The sequence below is a fragment of the Pinus tabuliformis genome, chromosome 5_1, assembly GCF_031772625.1.
Source record: "Pinus tabuliformis cultivar Carrire ecotype Pingquan chromosome 5_1, CPIR1, whole genome shotgun sequence".
NCBI lineage: Eukaryota > Viridiplantae > Streptophyta > Pinopsida > Pinales > Pinaceae > Pinus > Pinus tabuliformis.
In genome coordinates, this window is record NC_142305.1 from 117502530 (window position 1) to 117522420 (window position 19891).

General features: G+C 37.4%; 1 protein-coding gene across 1 annotated transcript; it reads left to right on the forward strand.

The window, feature by feature from the left end:
- Positions 1–1654: 1654 nt before the first annotated feature.
- LOC149163700 (uncharacterized) lies at positions 1655–9452 on the forward strand. Its single transcript, XM_089431825.1, has 3 exons — positions 1655–2469; positions 7762–7831; positions 8564–9452. The coding sequence occupies exons 1-3, from the start codon at positions 1953–1955 to the stop codon at positions 9201–9203; spliced, it is 1227 nt and encodes a 408-aa protein (XP_089287951.1). The 5' UTR covers positions 1655–1952; the 3' UTR covers positions 9204–9452.
- Positions 9453–19891: the final 10439 nt, after the last annotated feature.

Here is a 19891-nt window from a genome sequence, read left to right on the forward strand (position 1 = left end):
ACAGTTATGAATTGCGCAATCCTCACAGGTCTTCTTCTAATTGCATGCACCATCAATTCAATTTATATGATTTTACGACTGATACACTGCCCGTGAACTCCAATCTCAACTATGTCTTTATTTGATCTGACATGCATGAGTTAATTATGAGTGAATCTTTAGTTTACTGGTTGATCACTGTAGGTTACACCCCTCTACTATAGGTTACACCCCACTACAATAAGTAACACCCCAATGCTGTTGGTTAAACCCCACTACAGTAAGTAACACCCCACTGTTGTTGGTTACACCCACTACAGTGAGTTACACCCCACTATTGGATCTCCCACTAATTCCTCTATAAGTTGGAACTAGTTTAACTAACTTTAACTCAGTTGAATTGAATTAAATAATGACAACTCAAATTAAACTCCACTAGTGCTCCTAATTGTATGAGACACTCTATATGACTCTAGTTAGACCCCCAACTTGAATTAACTGAGCTAACTAAGCCAAATTAACTTATTTAACTATTACAAGTTGAATAAGATGTGGAATTATAATTTAATTCCCAATTTAATTCAAGGACAAATTAAATTAGGATTTTCTTGTTGCATTTTTAACACAATTGGACAAAACCCTCAAGGGAATTATTTCACTGTGCACAAAGCTTCATTATGGTAGCAGTTTGCGCTCATGCTTGGAATTTTACAAGATTCTTATGACATTCATGGGTATAGAGAAGGTCCATTTGCTACAATATTAACTTAATCTCCATTTTCTATACTATTAGCTTACTCCCTTTAGACACATAATTGGATGATCATCCCTCTTTTTTTCCGAGCCCTTAGAGTTTGCACCATTCCTTAAACAAGGATGATCCTGTTTGAGATCTACATTCCTACAACAAAGCCTCTATGCTCTTTGGAAATCATGGTATGCAATCCCTGATTAAATTGATTAGCAAGTACTTTTGTCATTATCTTATAAATGTTGTCACAAAGCCTTGTGAGGGCATATGTCTAGCCATCAAAGGTTTGTTTCTTTGTATGGACCTTGTCACCAAAGACACATATTGTTATATTAATGGGAGAATGCAACATACAAATTTTCCATCTCATAAGAACCCAACAATTGCCCTCTTAGGCATGAGTTTAAGTTACAACTAAGGGTAATATTTAGTCTTATGGATGGGACAAAGGTTAAATGTTAATAGAAAGCACATGACCCACTAAAAAAAGACTCTACGATAATACAATGGACATTGAGTTTCTTGCAGAGATTATCTATGTTAAGATCACCTTTATGATCTTGAAATAAAACTTAAAATTGCTTCTAATTCACTGAGAACTCATTTAATTTAAATATTAAAAAACATATTAATAACCCAAAACCCATTTGCCTTTTGCAAAAACGGAAATCTACCCTTATAAACTACTAAAAACTCATTTCAAATAACGTGTTTTTTCTTTATTAAGAATAAATCAATTTATATTAACAACTAATGATTACTATCCCCTAACCACTGAATTATGGGATTTTGGGCCCACAGAACACACAACTTAGCCAAAATATTGCTACATATATGACGTGTAAGCAGCCACGTCACTCCAGCTATATATAGATAGCACATCACTCGAGCTATATATAAATAGACAACACCCAGGTCGATGTGCGGAGCAATAACCCTAGTCCTCTAAAGATTCATTCTCCTCGTAACCTCGGTCTCTCTACCGCTAATTCATTTGTTCGGCAGTCAGTTGGAATTGTTGCCGTTTTAGCGGTTTTCTGCTTTTTACCTCATTTGTCTATCAATTGAGAAACCCTCTATCCTTTCCCTTATCATCATAATATGTGGGTATCTGCTTTCCTCTAATGCTCGTTTTCACTCCAACTCAGTTAGTGTCTGTTTGTGGAACGGCGGCATTCGCGACTCAGGTTTGAATCTCGCCTTGCTTCGGCAGCTTGTAAGCATGGAGTCTTTCGAGCCCACGTTGAAGAAATCCCGCGGTTACGACACAGATGGTGCAAATGGTATGCCCTGGACCTCATCCTCGTCCGCTGGAAACATGAATATGAATCCTGGCATGAATCTCAGTTCTGGCGTTAATTATCACTCTGGACCTAACCCCAACCAGGGCCATGGGTTCAATCCCAATGCAGCAGGGGCTAATCCTAACCCTAACCCCACCCTCAACCCTAACTCCGGGGTTAACGAGGTTATTCAAGGGCCGCCCCAGGGAGGATACCCACCTGCGATGGGCGGAGGGCAATACGGAGGAGGCTCAGGAGCTTCATACGGAGGAGGTTCATATGGAGGGGGTTCGTATGAAAATGGGAACCATTCCACCCATTTTGAAGTGTTAGGGTTTCAACAGCAACATCAGCAGGGAAGTAATGTTAATGTGGGGGATCTCGAGTGCAGGCGTTATAAAACTGACGAGGGCTGTCCTTATGGCCTTACCTGCCGCTACAAGCACGGCCCTACAGGTCTGCATTATTTCTCCCTCACAATCCATCCCATCAGTCTATTTTGTGTTAATTTGATTGATTTAGGGGTTTATTATTTTTTTGTTCTTTTGTGTGGGAACGGCCTGCTAACACGAAGTGGATACCATAAACACACCTGTACATAACGAGCTGCATTGCATAACATGCACTTCGTTTGGGTCAGGTCCCAGATTTGAGCAATATCTATTCTGCTCCAAACAAACCAGAGACTTGACATCACCGTCGTTTTCATTTTTTTTTAACATCCCATTTGAGTAGGGCATACCACAATAACAATGGAGCCACCTGTAGATGGGTTTACAATCTTTCGACCTCAACAATGAACCAAAAGTCCCATTCGCACTAGTTCTCAGATTGAGTACACTATTATGCCGAAATGCTTGTTTTCCCAAAACTTAGCATATATTTTAGCTGTAAGTTACATAAACCTCCTCTCTCTGCTATTTTTGTGTTAAGCTGTGTACCACTAGACCTTTGAGGTTTAACGTTATCTATATGCACAGACACGTATGTATTGTTTGTTTTCTTCGAACGTCCTTTTGAAACACACCAGAGGTGTATATGATCACTTTTTCTTAATTTTAAAATTGTGAATTCAATTAAAAAATGATTACCAATGTCCAGAGTGTGCATGTTTTGTCTTTTATTGCTACCCTATTATGGTATTCAAAATTTCTTTCCTCGCGGTAGGTTTTTGGTAATGTCCAATGCCCCGTTTCACTTGGAAGTGTTCAAATTTTTCCTAATTTTGGCAATGTTGCTTTTTTTTGGTTCTCTGTCTTACTTTTTTCCTGCCTATTGTGTGTGCTATAATCATCTTATATATCTAGTTCATTACCCTTTTTATCCAAAATTTTGAGACTTTAGATCCAGATATGATACTGATAAAATCAGAGATTTAAATATGGCCTGGTTAGTAGCCTTTTCCAATAGAACATTAGAAAGCTCATTTGTTTATATAACTTGATGATCCTATTTGGTTGAATTGTGTTGGAAGGCTTACATTTTTGTTTTGAATGTGTGTAGAATTGGCTCTGGTATATTTTTGGAACAGCCTCAAAAACAATCATCTAGTGGTATTTTTGAGGTCTTCAATTGACTTAAGATTTTTGTATACCTTTTTTTAAGTTGGTGCCATATTTCAATCAAACCCCCAAAAGATCTGCATATTCATTGGATCTATATTGTTCAACTCTACTGTACACAGTATCTATGTTCGTTTGTCTTTTGAGATGAATAAAACATGATTTGAGCCCCCCGCTGTTTCATGCATTTTATGCCCATTACTTCTGTCAAATCTTGCAATGCCTGCATGGAAGTCAAGGTATTGACCTCCTATGCTAATTTCCGGTCATTACGCCATGGATGCATCTTAAACATTTCTGTTGGTTGTTTTTTTTGTTGGCAGAAATGAGATGCATAACACATAGTATGAATAACAAGGCTATGGATTTATGTAATTGATTTGAGAATTTAGGCTTCTGCGATTATTTTTGTGAGAATTTATTTCTGGATTCGTCGCATAAGTATTGGTGGTTTCATCGACGTTTTGAACCATCATATGTGGTTCATTGTCAGGATTCAAAGAGAGATGCAAAGGTCTGATCAAAAAGTTATATATATATATATATATATATATATATATATATTCCTATTTTCCTTTTCTTATATATATATATATATATATATATATATAAGAAAAGGAAAATAGGAATTCTAGAAACCCTGAAAATGATGATGAAAATTCTTAATGAAATATATGAATAACTAAAAGGTTATTAATATTTAATATTTAAAATAAATTAAAATTAAATTTAAATATGAAATATTCAGATAGGGTTGTGTTCCTAAGTATCTCTAGCAATGAATTTTTGTGAACTCATGCATGATGAGAAATTGGATTAGTGTTAAATCCTAACTGACCTACTGTCAATGGCATGATGCTAAGTTTGTTGTCTAAATGAGGTATATGTTGGGTTAACTGTGGGTTGGAGGAATTTATTGAAGATCTGTCTAGATGAAGATTTGTTATGTTGAATTTGGATTGGGGATATCCATTAAGCATTCAACATTCAAGTAAACACATTGAAAAATCAATGGGACCAATAAAGTTTTTAGCATAAAATGTAATTTTTGGCTTGTTCTTTTTGTGAGGATGATCTTGTCGAAAGGCTGCACATCTGTAGCACATCTAGAGATGTGCAGATTAGCATCCGTTCTTTTAAGTTCAAGTTATTCTCAGGCAATCTTTCAGAATCTTACACCAAGTTTGGTCCTCTGTCATTTGGAACTCTTTTCTTGGTTGGGCTTTGTTGGTTATAAATTTTATAATCCCTTTGCCTTGAGATCTTTATGAAGCCTTCTCACTTGTATCCTCTCATTTAATCTATCCAGAGAAGAGACAATCAAGCTTTGCCCAGACTCAACTTTTTGTTGAGAAATCTCTGCACACTATCCGGAGAGCACTGTGATGCCTTACAGTATTGGTGCAATGATCAATGTTCATAGATTGGAATACTGATACTTCTCTACCATTGCATCCCATTCAACATTTGTATCATTCTTGAATGGTAATTAGAATATTCTTAGAAAAGTCCAATGTTATAGCCAATAATAGTCTGTAAACTTGCAAGGAAAACTTTGGAAAATTATCTTGCCCATTTTATCACAGATGTATGGTAAAAATGTCATCTGCAACCTTAATCATAGCATGTAAACTTCTAAAACAAAACTTTGGAAAATTTCTTGGGCATTTTATGATAACTGCTTTTTGAAGATGTCCTTGGCAACTTGTATATTTTGAGAAAAGTCTGGACATTTTTCACATGCAAGATTGGAGAAAAAAGTGTGAACTAGAGAAAAATGAGGGAAAGCAATGCACGACGTAATATGCTATAAGATCTTATTCTGTTGAGCTCTTACAGGATAAGATTTAACTATATTATGATAAAGTAGTTTTTACAAATATGCTATAAGATCTTATTCTGTTGAGCTCTTACAGGATAAGATTTAACTATATTATGATAAAGTAGTTTTTACTTCATGACTGCTAGCAACTACAAAACAATGCACCAGCATTGGGAAGAATGAGTGCTAGCAATTCTGTGCTTAACTATTCTTTAAGATTTCCATTCCATTTGAGTTCTTGCATTATAAATGCATGATCATACAGCTAGGTAGTTAATAATTACAGATGTGTAGTTAATCATACAACTAGGCCATTGACAGCTTCAAAGCCATTTGTTGTATGTGGAACTGTAGTTCATTGCTGTTAGACCTATTTTTTGTGAAAAGCCATCAGTTGTGAAACTGTATCATAAATACATGGTAGTACAACCAACTGATTTTCTATAGGGCCACTTACAACGTTATCCAACTGAATGACATCCATTGCTCTGCATTGCTGCTATATGATATATTCACTTATGTGTTAAGCCTTTCTAGCATTCAAAGATTACAAAAGAACATAATAAATATTAAATGTAATTGTAGATGGAGTCTTTCTGTCAGAGGAAACTTGTCCAGCAATGATTTTGATGATTTGTAGGTATTTGTTGTAGCATGATATTTTTTTGGATGCTAGAGGCCATCTAGGGTGGTTTGTTGATGTATTTTTGGTTCAGAGATGTATTGCACTTGGTGATATTTTTGGTTATGTTCACAGTGCACTCTTACATGCTCTGTATAAATGGGAACTCTTATTTGTGTATAAATGGTTTGGATTCATATGGATGCACATGAATATATATGTTTTTCTTAAAAAATGAAATTTTAATGTGTCTTTGGTTGACTGGTTTTTCAGTCTGGATTTTTACTGGTTCTGACCAGTTCCTGGTTCAGGGGTCTACTGGATTGGTCAGTGGTTTGGTTCTGATAACATTGCTTGTGGGTATGAATAGGGGATTTTACTCTCTGGTTAGGGAGTGTCTCTGCTTTTTAGGTTCCGTTATCCCATGTCAATGCTACATTTAAAATAATTCTACTCCTACAGCCTACACTTTAATGGATTCACCAACTCTGTCATTTTTGCCGATGTTTGAATGCTGTAGAATACTTGTTTTCATTCAGTTTCCAAGGTTATCTTGATTACCCACCAACAAACATGAGTAACTTTGCATCATGCACTCACTCCCCCAACAATCATGAGTAAATTTGTCTTATCATTTTTTGTTTTACAAATTCAATGTCAACAAACATATAACACATTGGAAGATTTTTGTGGTTCAACTCCTTAATGGAGATTCTAGTTAGCAAACAGAGGTTTTACTATTCCTCATATAATATGGACTTCCAAATGGGGTTAAATCTTAATTTTACTTTTGGTCAAATTCTGATTGAGAACATCATTATGGTGGTATGTAACTACTTCCAAGTGTTTCACTTGTATTTTTTTTTTGGTTAGTAACCATTAATGAGTTATGTCCGTCAGGCACTTTATATTGATGTGTTAAATTTTTTTGTTTTCTCTGGATCCAAAGCTGAAATACCAGAAGATTGTAGACACTTCACTGAATTGTGATGATGGGGCTGCCAGCAGTGGAATTCTTGTGATGTCTATTTTTTTGACATTAACTGTAAATGAAATGTTGAATCTGTATAGGTGGAAAGTATGAAGTGGTCTATCTATAAAAGATCTAAGATACAAGTATCTCGGTTTGGTTGATTCATGTAAAAAAGACCTTTCACCTAGTAGATTGCAAGTTACAAATGGGTTCCACTTACAGTTACATGAAAAAATGAATATGAGGCAGGGGTGTGTGGCAACCTTATTAACTAGGAACAGGTTGTGAATTTGAGTGTGTAGATTTTCACAGTTAGAATTCATGTTGTTGATCTGCTTTTTCTTCTGGAGAAACTCGTATTTTGATTGAAACGACCAGCATTTCAAGTGGGCGCTCTGCCCATCATCATGGACACCTGATGGGTGGAGCGTCCACCCAAAATTATGGTTGTTTCAATCAAGATACACAGTTTCTCAAGAAAAAAAATAGATTGACAACAATAAGAGCAGGTTGTCTTAATGGGTTGCTAAAAGATTTCTATGCATGTAGTGCATGCTTCTGAACAACGTTCTCAATGGGTTTGTAATTCTGTAATCCAGATAAGGATATGTATGTAGTAATTCTGAGCTGATAAAATGTACTTTTGTGTCATATGGATTGCAACAGAATAATTAAGATTTTTAGCATCATGTCCTTTTAAATAGAATTAAGTTATCTTTTCAAATTTTCCTGATAGAAAATAATTGGAAATGATATGAATTTTGTGCAGATGAAAGGGATTTTAATATTCATGTCCCTTCTTCTGGAGGCAAGTCAAAACCTTGTATGAAGTTCTTCAGGTTTGTCCTTTTACCTTATTATAGTCTGTTTGATTTCTTGTTGAAATTTATATTTGACACACTAAAATAACCTGGAGACCCTGCTTAACACCCTAAATTACAGGCATAAAAGAAAATATAGAAAGTCCAAAGAGCTTGAACTGTACTAGTATTTTGTATTTCAGGTGTAGCAATTCTCTGAAGGCAGCAGTATTACTTTGAGATCAGCTTTCAGTGGCAAGTGAATTATACTGTGATTCATGTGTCAGAATGTATTGAAGTTCTGATGAGTGATATCAGGTACATGGTCTGGTAGTGCCCAATGTATCCGCTTCTGTGAGTGGAACCTAAAAGAACATTTTCTGATGGAATCAGAAGGACAATCCAATAAGAACTAATGGGTCTCCCTTTGGGTTATTTGGTTCTAAATATAATGGTTAAGAACTTAATATAAAATTCATGTGAACCATCTTAAAATTTTGGTTTCTGACTATGCCATCTTAATCATAACTTTGCAGTTTATGAATGGTCAAGACTCGAGAATAAAGTGTTAAACCATTAATGACAAACTTGCCAAAAAGTGTTGTCATAGGCTATTCTGAAATTTACCATTGATCTCCTAAACTTTGATAACTCTACATTCAGTAAAGTATGGCTATACCAATTTCTGCTTTTTTAGGATGTGTGGGATTAGAATACAGTTATATTATGCAATGTTGAGCTGATTGAATCTTCTTTTTTTCTTTATTACAGTACATCTGGATGTCCCTATGGTGAAGGCTGCCACTTCTCGCATTATGTTGTGGGAGGCATTGCTGCCCTTGGTTTGGCGCCTGTTCAAACTATGCCTGCTGCCACTATGGCACCACCAAGGAAACAGCCCGGACCAATTGGTGATCCCAGTGCTACTGTCAGTGGTTACAAAACTAGACTTTGCAATCGGTTCAACACTGACACGGGTTGCCGTTTTGGAGATAAATGTCACTTTGCTCACGGGGAGAGTGATTTGCGTTCATCTAATAATATCAGTGCTTCCAATCGTAATGGAGTTCCGATGCAATCAGCACCAGCAATATATGATAATGGTCCACTGGCAACAGTATCCAACCCAGCAGGTTTTGTAGATACAACTGCATATGGAAACTCAGCGTCAACAGCTGCATATGGAAACTCAGCGTCAGCAGCTGCATATGGAAACTCAGTAGTCTATTCTGCTAACACATTCCCAAGTTCACAGAGTTATGCTGAGCCCACTCCACCAGGTGTGGCAGCTAATACACCTTTTGTTCCAAATTATAATATGCCTGTAGAGAATTCTTCTCAGTTGCCAGGCGCTGAGGGAACAATGCAGGGAGGTCCTGTTACAGGGACTAATAATGTACAAGTATATTGATAGCGCATCATTTTCCTTGTGGAGTATCATTTTTAAATGCATGGTCATGCATTTGTATGGACAATATTTTGTACAAGATAGTGGCACTGAAAAGGAAATCTCCAACATAAATCTTCTGTGGGGAACTTTAGAAAACCTAATCATTAGGAATGTAGTCATAGAATACTTGGTTCCCAGTAGGTCGAGGGTCTATGTCCGTATATTTTGGTGTTGCTTATTTCTGGTCAATAACATGATTTTGGGAATCTACATCTTTGATTATTTAATTAGCTCTGATTTGTTACTTTTCAATCAGTATTTATTTTTAATAATGTAAGCCTTCAAGTGATGGTTTGTTTCTGACTCAACGGAATGACTTTTACTGACTCAATGAGAATCTCTTTACTTTCAGATTGGACGAGCATTGAGACTACTTGGTTACAAAAAGGCTGAGGGTTTCTGTCATATATTGGTGTTTCTGATAATGTCCAGTTGATAGCATGGTTTAGGGAATTTACAGCCACATGTTTCTCATGCTAGCCAACTTATTTATAAATTTTGCAATAATTATTATGTTCTCATTAATGAAAGTTTTAGAGATTGCTTGTCTTTTATTCAGCAAAAATAATTTTTAGATTTGATGAGCATTGGGAAGGGCTTGTTTTATCTTGATGGTTTTACTTCCTGAATTCAAAATTTATGTCTGCTGCTCTCATGTTTTTATTATACCACTTAAGCTTTTTTAATTTTTATTTCTCATGTCAGACTAAAAGAATGAAATGTATCTTCGAATGATTTTGCAATTTGGTATCTGAGTTCCAGTTATAGAGAAAGGCTGTTGATTATATTATCGGTTGGATGTTGAATGCAAAATGTGTTCATAGGGTTACAAACTGATATCTATGAGGCTTTATATTTGTATATTTTTGTACGTATTTGTTTTCAATAACAAGTTTTTATGGGATTGTGCAAGGTTGAAAGAGTCAGATTTATAACCTGCAGGTAGCGTGTTTGTAAAGTTTATTTTCATCGTTAGTTTATGTTTAGCATTTCTTTTGTTCCACGTCTTGTGTCTATGGATATGATATTTTTGTTCCGTGAAGGATGTGCAAAATGACATGTAGTTTGAGATCGTTCCTGTGTGTTTATATATTCGTTCTGTGATTTGAAGGAATGATCTTACTGAACTCTTAACAGTCGTGTCTATGTTATTAATTTCTAATTTTCTAGTTATCATTATTTGCAACATAGATTTAGTTGTTGGGTGTTATACATTAACCTTCTACAGAACTATTGTCTCTTGCTATTTGTTTTATTCGACATTGTTAAGTTGGCTTTATGCAGAATGGACAAAAAGTATTTACAAACTTTTTTTTGTTTCGTTTGAATGAAAATTTGCCCAGGATGTAAAATGTATTTGATTAAAATATTTACTTTGGCGGTTAAAATAAATCGATTTTGAGTTTTCTAGGGATTAGTGGCATGTCGGTGCCTTGTTCCTGACGACATCTTCCTCGTGGTCGTTCATTGTTCTCCCGTCTTTGCTCTGAGAATCAGAGATCGATGGTTGAACTGGTGTTTGTTGTTTTGGCTGCGATGTGTGGAAGTTTCGAGTTCTGTGGGAGGTGATGGGTGGCCTTTTTAGTGAAGCGTTTCAGAGTAAGTTGCAAAATCTTGAGATAAGCACCTCTCGACTCACGGGGGGAAATGGGTTAAGTGCTCTCCTCTGTACGGATTAGCCCTTTAGGTCATTTTCAAAGCTCCTCTAGAGGTGGGGTTATTCCTTTTTCCCTTGTGATTAGAGTTCTTTTCCTTCTCTCCCCTTTCATGGTTAGAGGGAGCTCTGATTCCAAACCTTGCCTAGTGATACTGTCAAGCCCATGCCTTCCAGCTTACTGAATTTATTTTGGTTCTGGAGGAAATTGCCCATAGGTGACATTAATTACAACTAAAGTTTGTTCATATTGATCTTTTGATTTTCATATCGAGCTTTTGATTTTCATATTTAATCCTCCTTGTTAAGAGTATTTTTCAGACAACATTATTATCCAATTAGTATAGTTGGCTGATTCAGTAGTGCACCGTATAAGAATATTGTCAAGAAATAACATTATTATCTAACTAGTGAAGTAGGCTGATCCAGAGAACTGCACCGTAGAAGAGTAGTAACAATAAAGGATTCCAAATATGCACCATAGGAGAGTAGTAAACCATAAAGGGTACAAATATGATTGATGTTACTGATTTTCTGTGACAAATTTTCAACTATGCATCATATCCAGAGTTGACTTGGATTGGAACTCATTTTATTAGCATTCTTGGAGCACTTTAGTTGTAACGTTGTTATATGCTCAAAATGTAGTGAGATCGAAGAAAATCGTCACCAGAATGAAGCTAAAAAGAGCAAAGATGGTCATCATAGAAGCTGAAAAGAACAAGAAAAGAATTAGGAGATCAAGGCAGAGATTTTTTATATTTTATTTTATTTAGAATAGATTTTTATTTATTTATAATAAAATGGGGAAATAAATGAAAAATGCTATGGATTTATGTTTAATAGTAGAATAAAAAAATGTCTATAGTATCATTCTAAGTATTTTGTATGTGCATGAAATGTAATATGCTCTGGATTTTTGTATTTTGTGTGTATGAAATGTAATATGCTCTAGATTTTTGTTTAACAATAGAATAAAAAATGTATGTGGATGAAATGTAATAATTTTCTGGGTTTATGTTTAACACTAGAATAAAATAATGGCTAAGATAGAAATCCTTCATTTTTGTAAGTATTTTGTATGTGCATGAAATGTAATATCCTCTGGATTTATGTTCAACAGTGGAATAAAAAATTGTCTTAATATAATTCCATTTTTTTTATAGTAAAATTCTCCTTTGATTTCTGTTGTTTGTTGAAAAACATGTTACATACCTGGCAAACTTTTCCAAACAAAAACCAAAACATCATAAAATATCTAAATGACTTAAACTTTTCCAAACAAAAACCAAAACATCATAAAATATCAAAGTGACTTGGTAGATCTAGATTGACCCGAGTGTCCAAAAGTTTTAGAAAGACATGGCTGAGTAAATATCTAAATGACTTGGTAGATCTAGATTGACCCGAGTGTCCAAAAGTTTTAAAAGGACATGGCTGGGTAAGATTTGTGAGGTTACTAGTAAGATTTGCAAGCTGTGGTTTATACTCTACATATATATATCTTCTAAATGCTATATTTGACAAAAACAAGTATTAAGGTTGGTTACAAAAAAAAATAATAGATTTTCATTGTGAGACCCATAAACAGTGGGAGAGTGGACTTTTTAGTCCAAGATAATTATTGGAGACATTACAAAATTGTTGGAGTTTGTTGTTGATTACAGCTGGCACTTAAAGATGTTCATTGAATTCAGTGTTTGATTTTGAGAGCATATATCGTTCAATGGTAGACAGTCTCACCACTATATCATCCAAATTATATCAGATGTTGTTAGGATATTTTGACACAGTAAATAGTTAAGTATAACTTGGCCTAGTGTAGAGTTAGGTAAAGTGTGTTTATTTTTTATGTACTTTTGTAACTTACAATCCGACGATCACGATATGTTTTAGACATGAAGTGATTCGACGATTCATTCTCTCATCAGTGTTTCCGGCACTTGATTTGTGGCTTAACAATCGATTGGTCTAGATCTCTATTTAAAGAGCATGAACGGTCATTTGTAAGATGACCGTTCATTAGAGAAGCTTATGTAATTTTTATTTTTTAACTTATTTTTTTTTTTTCTTTTTACATTAATAAATTGTTTGAAGTGGCCGTGTTGGCTCAGGCTGTGGACTGTTTCCCTTTTTGAGGGTTTTAACCACGTCAAGAATATTGGTGTACTGATCTGTGATCTGTTTGTGAGCGCTGTTCTTTGGTTGATGAATGACCCAATGCACTAGATGTTGGTTTGCCCGTTATGCCGATTAAGCTTCCTTCCGACATCCCAAAGTTTGAGGGTAATTCTGGAGAAGACCCCACCAATCACGTCCGCTCCTTCCATATGTGGTGTTCATCCAATTCCATTACATATGAATCCATTCGTCTTCGGCTGTTCCAACACACGCTCACTGGAGATGCTGCAAAATGATATGTGGACCAACACTCTGCCTCTTATTCCATTTTTTGCGATGATCGCTGAAGTGTTCTCATATTTTCAGTTAGCTCTCCGATACGACACTGGTATAGAGCTCTTGACCACATTCCATCAGTCCTTTGCCACTCGTCTTTCTGATCATGTTCATGAATGGCATAGAAGGAGGAGCACATGCCGTGCCTCACCTTCGCAGACCATGTCCACCTCTATTGGTTTCTTAGTTGCCTTTTATCGCCCATTTCAAAAGATGTCGCATCCCATTTTCCTCAAACAGAGGAAGAAGATCTCCAAACCGCTTTGAGATATGATTTGATTTATGCGCAATCCATTTATGTCTATATCGTCATTCCATACCTCCCCTGTCATGGAGATGCCAATGCACCGAGGGCATCTCATGCCGCCAACGGTGTCGTTGGATCCATTTCACATCCTTCGCCATATACTCAACAAAGTTATGGCTATCCATGAAGGGGCATCAGTTCCTCCTGCTAGCAACATGTTTTCAGGACCAACCAATGCTCAACTCTGTCTACCAAACCGTTGCTCCTCCACCGTCTTATCCCTATGCATAGCGGAGAGCTCCAACCTCTCAAGCATTAGTGTTGCAACCTCCCATGAATTCTTAGCCCCAGCAGCCACCGCCCCCTCAGGGTCAAGTGTTTTCACAACAGAGTGCGACCAATCCCCAAAATTTGAAGAAAAAGAATAAGGGGAAAGGTAACAAGGGTAATCAGGGTAATTAAGGTAACCAACCTAGTGATCCCCAAGGGAACCAGCCTAACACAACAACCAGAAATAGGGAAGACAACCCAAACAGATTAAGGCTATTCATACAAACAAGCCTTATGCATGTTGTGGTGTACATGGTCATTATACACGAGTGTCCTCTTTTACCCCAGATGTGCCAAATGTGGGAATTTCAAGTCGCTTTTAGAGGTCATCGCCCATCCAAAAATTGCCTCAAAATATTGTGCCATCTCAACTGGAAGTGCTTACAAATCCTTTCCCTTAGCGTTAGCCAGGTCAAGCAGCCCATCTCTTCCAACCTTCTGGTCCTGGTGACTACTAGATCCTCATGATGAATTTTGATGAGGTTAACTCTGATATCAACTTGCAAACTCGTTCGTGTCAATATGACAAGCCATCAACTTCATCCACCATTGAGTCCAAAACCAAAGCATCTAGCCTCTTATGATAGCAAATTGTTCGTTATAGATCCCTCAGCCTAAAGTTGAGGCAATTCCCAAGATCCCCAAGGGACCATTACGTCATAATGCAGTTTCTAACTGAGTTGCCCATACATACAATATAGTAGACGAATTAGCGCAATCACTTGCAGCCATGTCGACATTGGAGGTACTCTAGTCATGCCCATCTCAAAAGAAAGCTCTACTAACTGCTTTGGATGCAGTACATCCTTTCGATGATCGTTCAATTGTCTTCCCTGTTAATACATCAAAACATCCTCCATTACCTCCATCCGTTGCATTCCAGATACCAGTCCGAGTCTATAATGCCATCATCTCCTGATGCATTATTGACGAAGGTGCATACCTCTGTGTGATGTCTACTTCCGTTTAGAAACAACTTAAGTCATCTGAGCTATTCCCATCCACCATCACTTTGCGTGCTTGGGACCGTCACTCCTTCCAGGCTCTTCACATGTATCACAATTGTCCCGTGACTCTTGCGGGCAAGAATGTTCATGTACACATTGAAGTTATTGATGCCCCTCTAGATTACAACATTCTATTGGGTTGTAGTTACACATAAGCCATGTCATCCGTCACATCTACAGTTTTTCGCAAGATGTGCTTCCCCCATGAAGGGAAGATTGTCACCATCGATCAATTGATATACTACAAGCTGACATCTGTGACCTCCCCTGAGTCCATTATCTTGTCGATGTTCGATAAACAATGTGCCACTCCTCTTGCCTGGTGTTTCACTTGAAGTCTACAAAGATTCCTCGTTGTTGGGTGTTTTCCCTGGTCCTCCCCCTCTCATCTCAGAGCCTGGCTCTTTGAGTGTTTTCATGTTATGAGTGTGACGGGGTATTCACAGGCAGGCTGGTACGCATGATTAACAACTAGCTCCTCAACACCCTGCTGTTACCCTCTCAGCCGAGCCATCCAGATCCACCCCCAGGACCTCCATTTGTGGTTGCCTCTCCTATGTTCCCACCAGGAACTGTTCCTCCATGTCTCAACCATCCAGGAGCTATTCCATCGGGACATTACTCTGCAGGCCATATACCTTTCTTATTTCCTCCTCTGGGAATCTTTTATGTCCCTGTCATGGCTTCGCTGGTCCTCCCTAATATGACTTTGGGGATCCCAGTATGGTATATTGATCCCCCTGCAAGCACTCTGCCTGTTCAGATAAGACTTTATCATGCTTTGACCTCGGTTCAGCTGATTCCTACGGCCCCTGCCGCTGCTCCAGTTCCACCACAACCACAATAGGAACCCACTCCTGTTGTGAAAGAATCCAAAGAGGGGGGAAAATCCAAGAGGAAAGAACCTAAGGACAAGGTTCCCTAAGCTCCTCTAGCCCCCAAAGCCCCAAAGCCATCTCTTTCGTGTGATTTGTGTAACGCTGTTGGTCACACCACCAATAATTGTGCTTAACTCCCTCATCTCAAACCTTTGGTTCATGAAACGTTCTTTGAGTAACTCGATATCTTTTTCATATTTAGAGAGTTTGAAAAAGAGGCAAAAAAGAAATTTCCATCAGGTTCCTTTTCGTAATTTGTCTCTCGAACCCGAAAAGGTAGAAAACAATATTCAAGAGAACCTCTTGACCAAGTTGATCAAGGTTTCTTTTTTTCGTAAATACTCAATCCCAGCCTGAAAAAGGGGCAAATGTATGCAGAGATGATGTCAATTCATTTAATTTAATGAGTTCGAAAAAACAAATACTCGACAATCTTTTGATCTTTCGAGAGTTAGAAAAGAGCTTAAAGATGACTCCACCCAAAGGGACGAGTGGTATAAATGGATAGAAACCAGTTCTGGTGATGATGGAACTGCTCAAAACATGTAATGGTCAAGAGGCTAGTTGTTAAGACCACTTATTGCAGATGTTCCCTACGCAAGGGTAAAACAACCAAGTGAAAGCATATGATTGGCCAAAGAGATGGTGACGATGGAAAAGAAAAAACCAAGGCTCATTTAGAAAAAACAGGCTGATAAAAACGACAATCACGAGATGTAAAGCGGGAATGGTTTACACAAGCTTGAAAAATTGGAAACTATGCTTGAATATACTTGAAGATGGTCTCATTATTTAACAAGCTTGAAACATGGGACGAAACTATGCTTGGATTTAGTTTCATTTTTACACAAGATTGAAATAAAGATAAACTATGCTTGAGATAAGTTTGCATGACCCCAACATCATGAGTCAATTCGAGGTACATGCCACCCAAGCTTCATTTTATTAACCTAAGTACGCTGCTAGTTACTAACAGGTGGATGGAATGAAGGTTCACTTACGAGATGAAGTGAAATACTCGATTGACAGTTTACGACATCTAATCAAAGACTCGAATTGGAAGGGGATTGGTTTCAATTTTTAATGAGCTTGACACAGGAAAAGAACCATGCTTATGACACATTGTTTCATTTTTTAACGAGCTTGACATGAGTAAAAGAACTTTGCTCATGGAGACCTATTACATTTTTTAATAAGGTTGAAATAGTAAAAGAACTATCCTCATAGCACCGATTTCATTTTTTAATGAGGTTGACATAGTAAAAGGACTATCCTCATGGCCCTTGTTTAATTTTTTAACAAGCTTGACACAAGACAAGGAACTTTGCTCTAGACCCTTTATCACAAACCAAAAGAGGCCATGGCTTCCAAGAGGTTCTCATCAAATGGAAGGGATAGATGTCTAGGGATCCAAATGAAAAATTGGGCTCCAATGCCCCTAGTACATGGTGTACTACATCACCCACTAGATCATCAGTGGCTGTGGGCATGGAACATGTGGTCACGTAATTAACCTATGGAGGGGGTGATACTGATTGCACTTAAGAACCATTTAGGGATGATGGTTGATGAGAGTTGATTAAGGACTAATGAATGTAAGCTGATTAATGATCACAACGCTTCCTTCATTCGCGAAACACATCACTCGAAAGAGGGAGGAAACAAGAGCTCCCATGACGTAAACATAGTCATCGCCAAAAAGTAGATTAAAATCTAAAGGGCCTTGGACAACCATCATGTCTATATAGACAATCTTCCCTCCCAAAGTAATAGGTAAATTAGGAAGTATCCTTAACGGTTGACTAGTTCCTCTATTAAAATCTAATAGATTCTGGGTGATGGGGACAAAGCTGAGGAGAACCTAAAGATTGCCAAGCAGTTGAGGATAGGAAGCTAACAGATGCGCCCTCATCTATGACTGTGCTAGGTACATCCATATGGTAAGACTGTACTATAATATGGAAAGGCAAATAAGATGGAAGATGATATCCTATCAGTCGACTCCAATCAAAAGATGTGACCAAACTACTTGGAGGGGGTGTCATAGGAACGGGAGCGCTGCTCTATCGCTCTATGGGAATAGGAGAACTACTCTCACGCACCTCAGGAATGGGAGGATTTCCCTCCAATTCATTTGAAACTGAAGAAATCAGAAGAACCTAAGCAATACGAGGTTCACTCTCTATGGGAAAGGTACGGTTCACTGAAGGTGGAGTCAAGTCTACCGTTTTCGCAACCAATGGTTGGTCGAGAACGAATTGACGAGACTCACATTCTGAGAGAGTGGGTTTGACCAAAGATGAATTTTGATCAATCACTAGATCAACGAGTGAAGGATGAGGGGAAATCTTTCGATACCCAGTCGGAAGATGACGTTGAGAATCTGTAAGGTTTTCCAACTCTTTGGAAGCTTCATCTATAAGAGGACAAAGGTGAATGGTATAATTACCTTCACACATCTTACAAGGAAATTTGACTTTTCCCTTTTTCCCATGGATCTTATTATTACTAGTTGAGGGTTTGTCACCAGCGTGAACTCTAGAGGCTGATGTTAAAGGTCAATGTGAACCTATGGACCACACTTCTAAGACCTTAGGAATACCAGGACAATTCCGAAGAAGGTGGTCACCCTTACATAACATGCAAGGGAATTTTACTTTCTGGGGCTGGTTTGAAGATTTTTCTACATCAGTTGCATCAGTAGAAATTAGCTGCATGGTTTCCCCCTTGCTTATTTGGCTTCTTCTTCTTTGTCCTCTTCTTCTTCTTATCTTCCTGATTACTAGAATCCAGACTTTCACGAGGCGAAGAGGAAGAACGAGGTGAAGAAATAGGTGAAGAAGGCGAGGGGTCAAATTTAGTATAACCATGAGGTTGGTGTTGTTAGGGTGGAGGATAACTCGGTTGAAAAGTAGTTTCGAGACTCGTAATCACTGAGGCCGAAAATAACCAAACAAGCAGACCAATGGTCAATCTAGGAAGGGACAACGTTGCCATATAAGGAGCACCAGTATTTCCAAAAGAATGAAAAGGACTAGGATTCCCGTCAGAGGGGTTTCCTTGACTAATAGACTCAGAAAATGTTGCTATTGGTATCAACCTAATATCTACTAAGAGGTATTCCCACAGGAAGGATGTTTTTCCATGGTCAATTAATTGATTTTAGAACTTTAACAAAAATAAATAAAAAATGGGTAATCTAGGCAAAAGGGTTTACCAAGTATCCGTGAACCGCTATATACACCTTAGCCGAAACAAAGGACTTCACGTATGGCGGCAATCTCCCTGAATGATGTGTTCGGTGTATCATGTTTACAAGGTGGCATACTCGGTTTCTTGTGGCTAAAAGATAGAAACTTAGTGGGGTATCCCAATATATACTTGACGGTACGGGGATCACAAGTCCGTGTTAGTGTTGTCTAATCAATAACCATTCGGTGAGAGTGTTTCCATATACTTGCCATACTAAAGTGCCTACAATATACCTGAAAGTACGAGAGAACCTTCAATATACTTCCATACTAGAACGAGATTTCACCCCCGGAATACAATTTAGGTAGTTAATGACAGCTGCTAGGTTTATAGACGTCAGAACATATCTCTAGCCTAGACCTCTAAATGTTTGTGTTAAGTTCCAAATGCTCCTTAGGTTAGTTGAGGTAAATTTTAATGTTTATCTTCAATTAATTTTTGGTTTTAAGGTTCAAAACCATGTCACCTAAATCCCTAAGATGCAACTATATGAGAATAGGAAACTTTCCACTTCAATGAAAGATAGACTAATCAATGGAAGAAATTTCAATCAATAATGCATCAAACAACATGCCTTCCACTAACTTTCACTTACGTCTTTCAAACGCAGTGCCAAAAGTAAAAATTATTTACAGTTTTCACTATCCTAAATGCAACCTTTTCAAAAGAAAAATGATTTTACTTTAAAAATATGCACTTCTATGAATTATGCTCTTCTTTTCCTTTTGAATGATTTGATGCACCTAACACAGTTTTTAGTTTTCAACCACTCAAAAATGTGATCTATTTTGAATGATGAATCTCAAAAAATAACTTTTCAATGT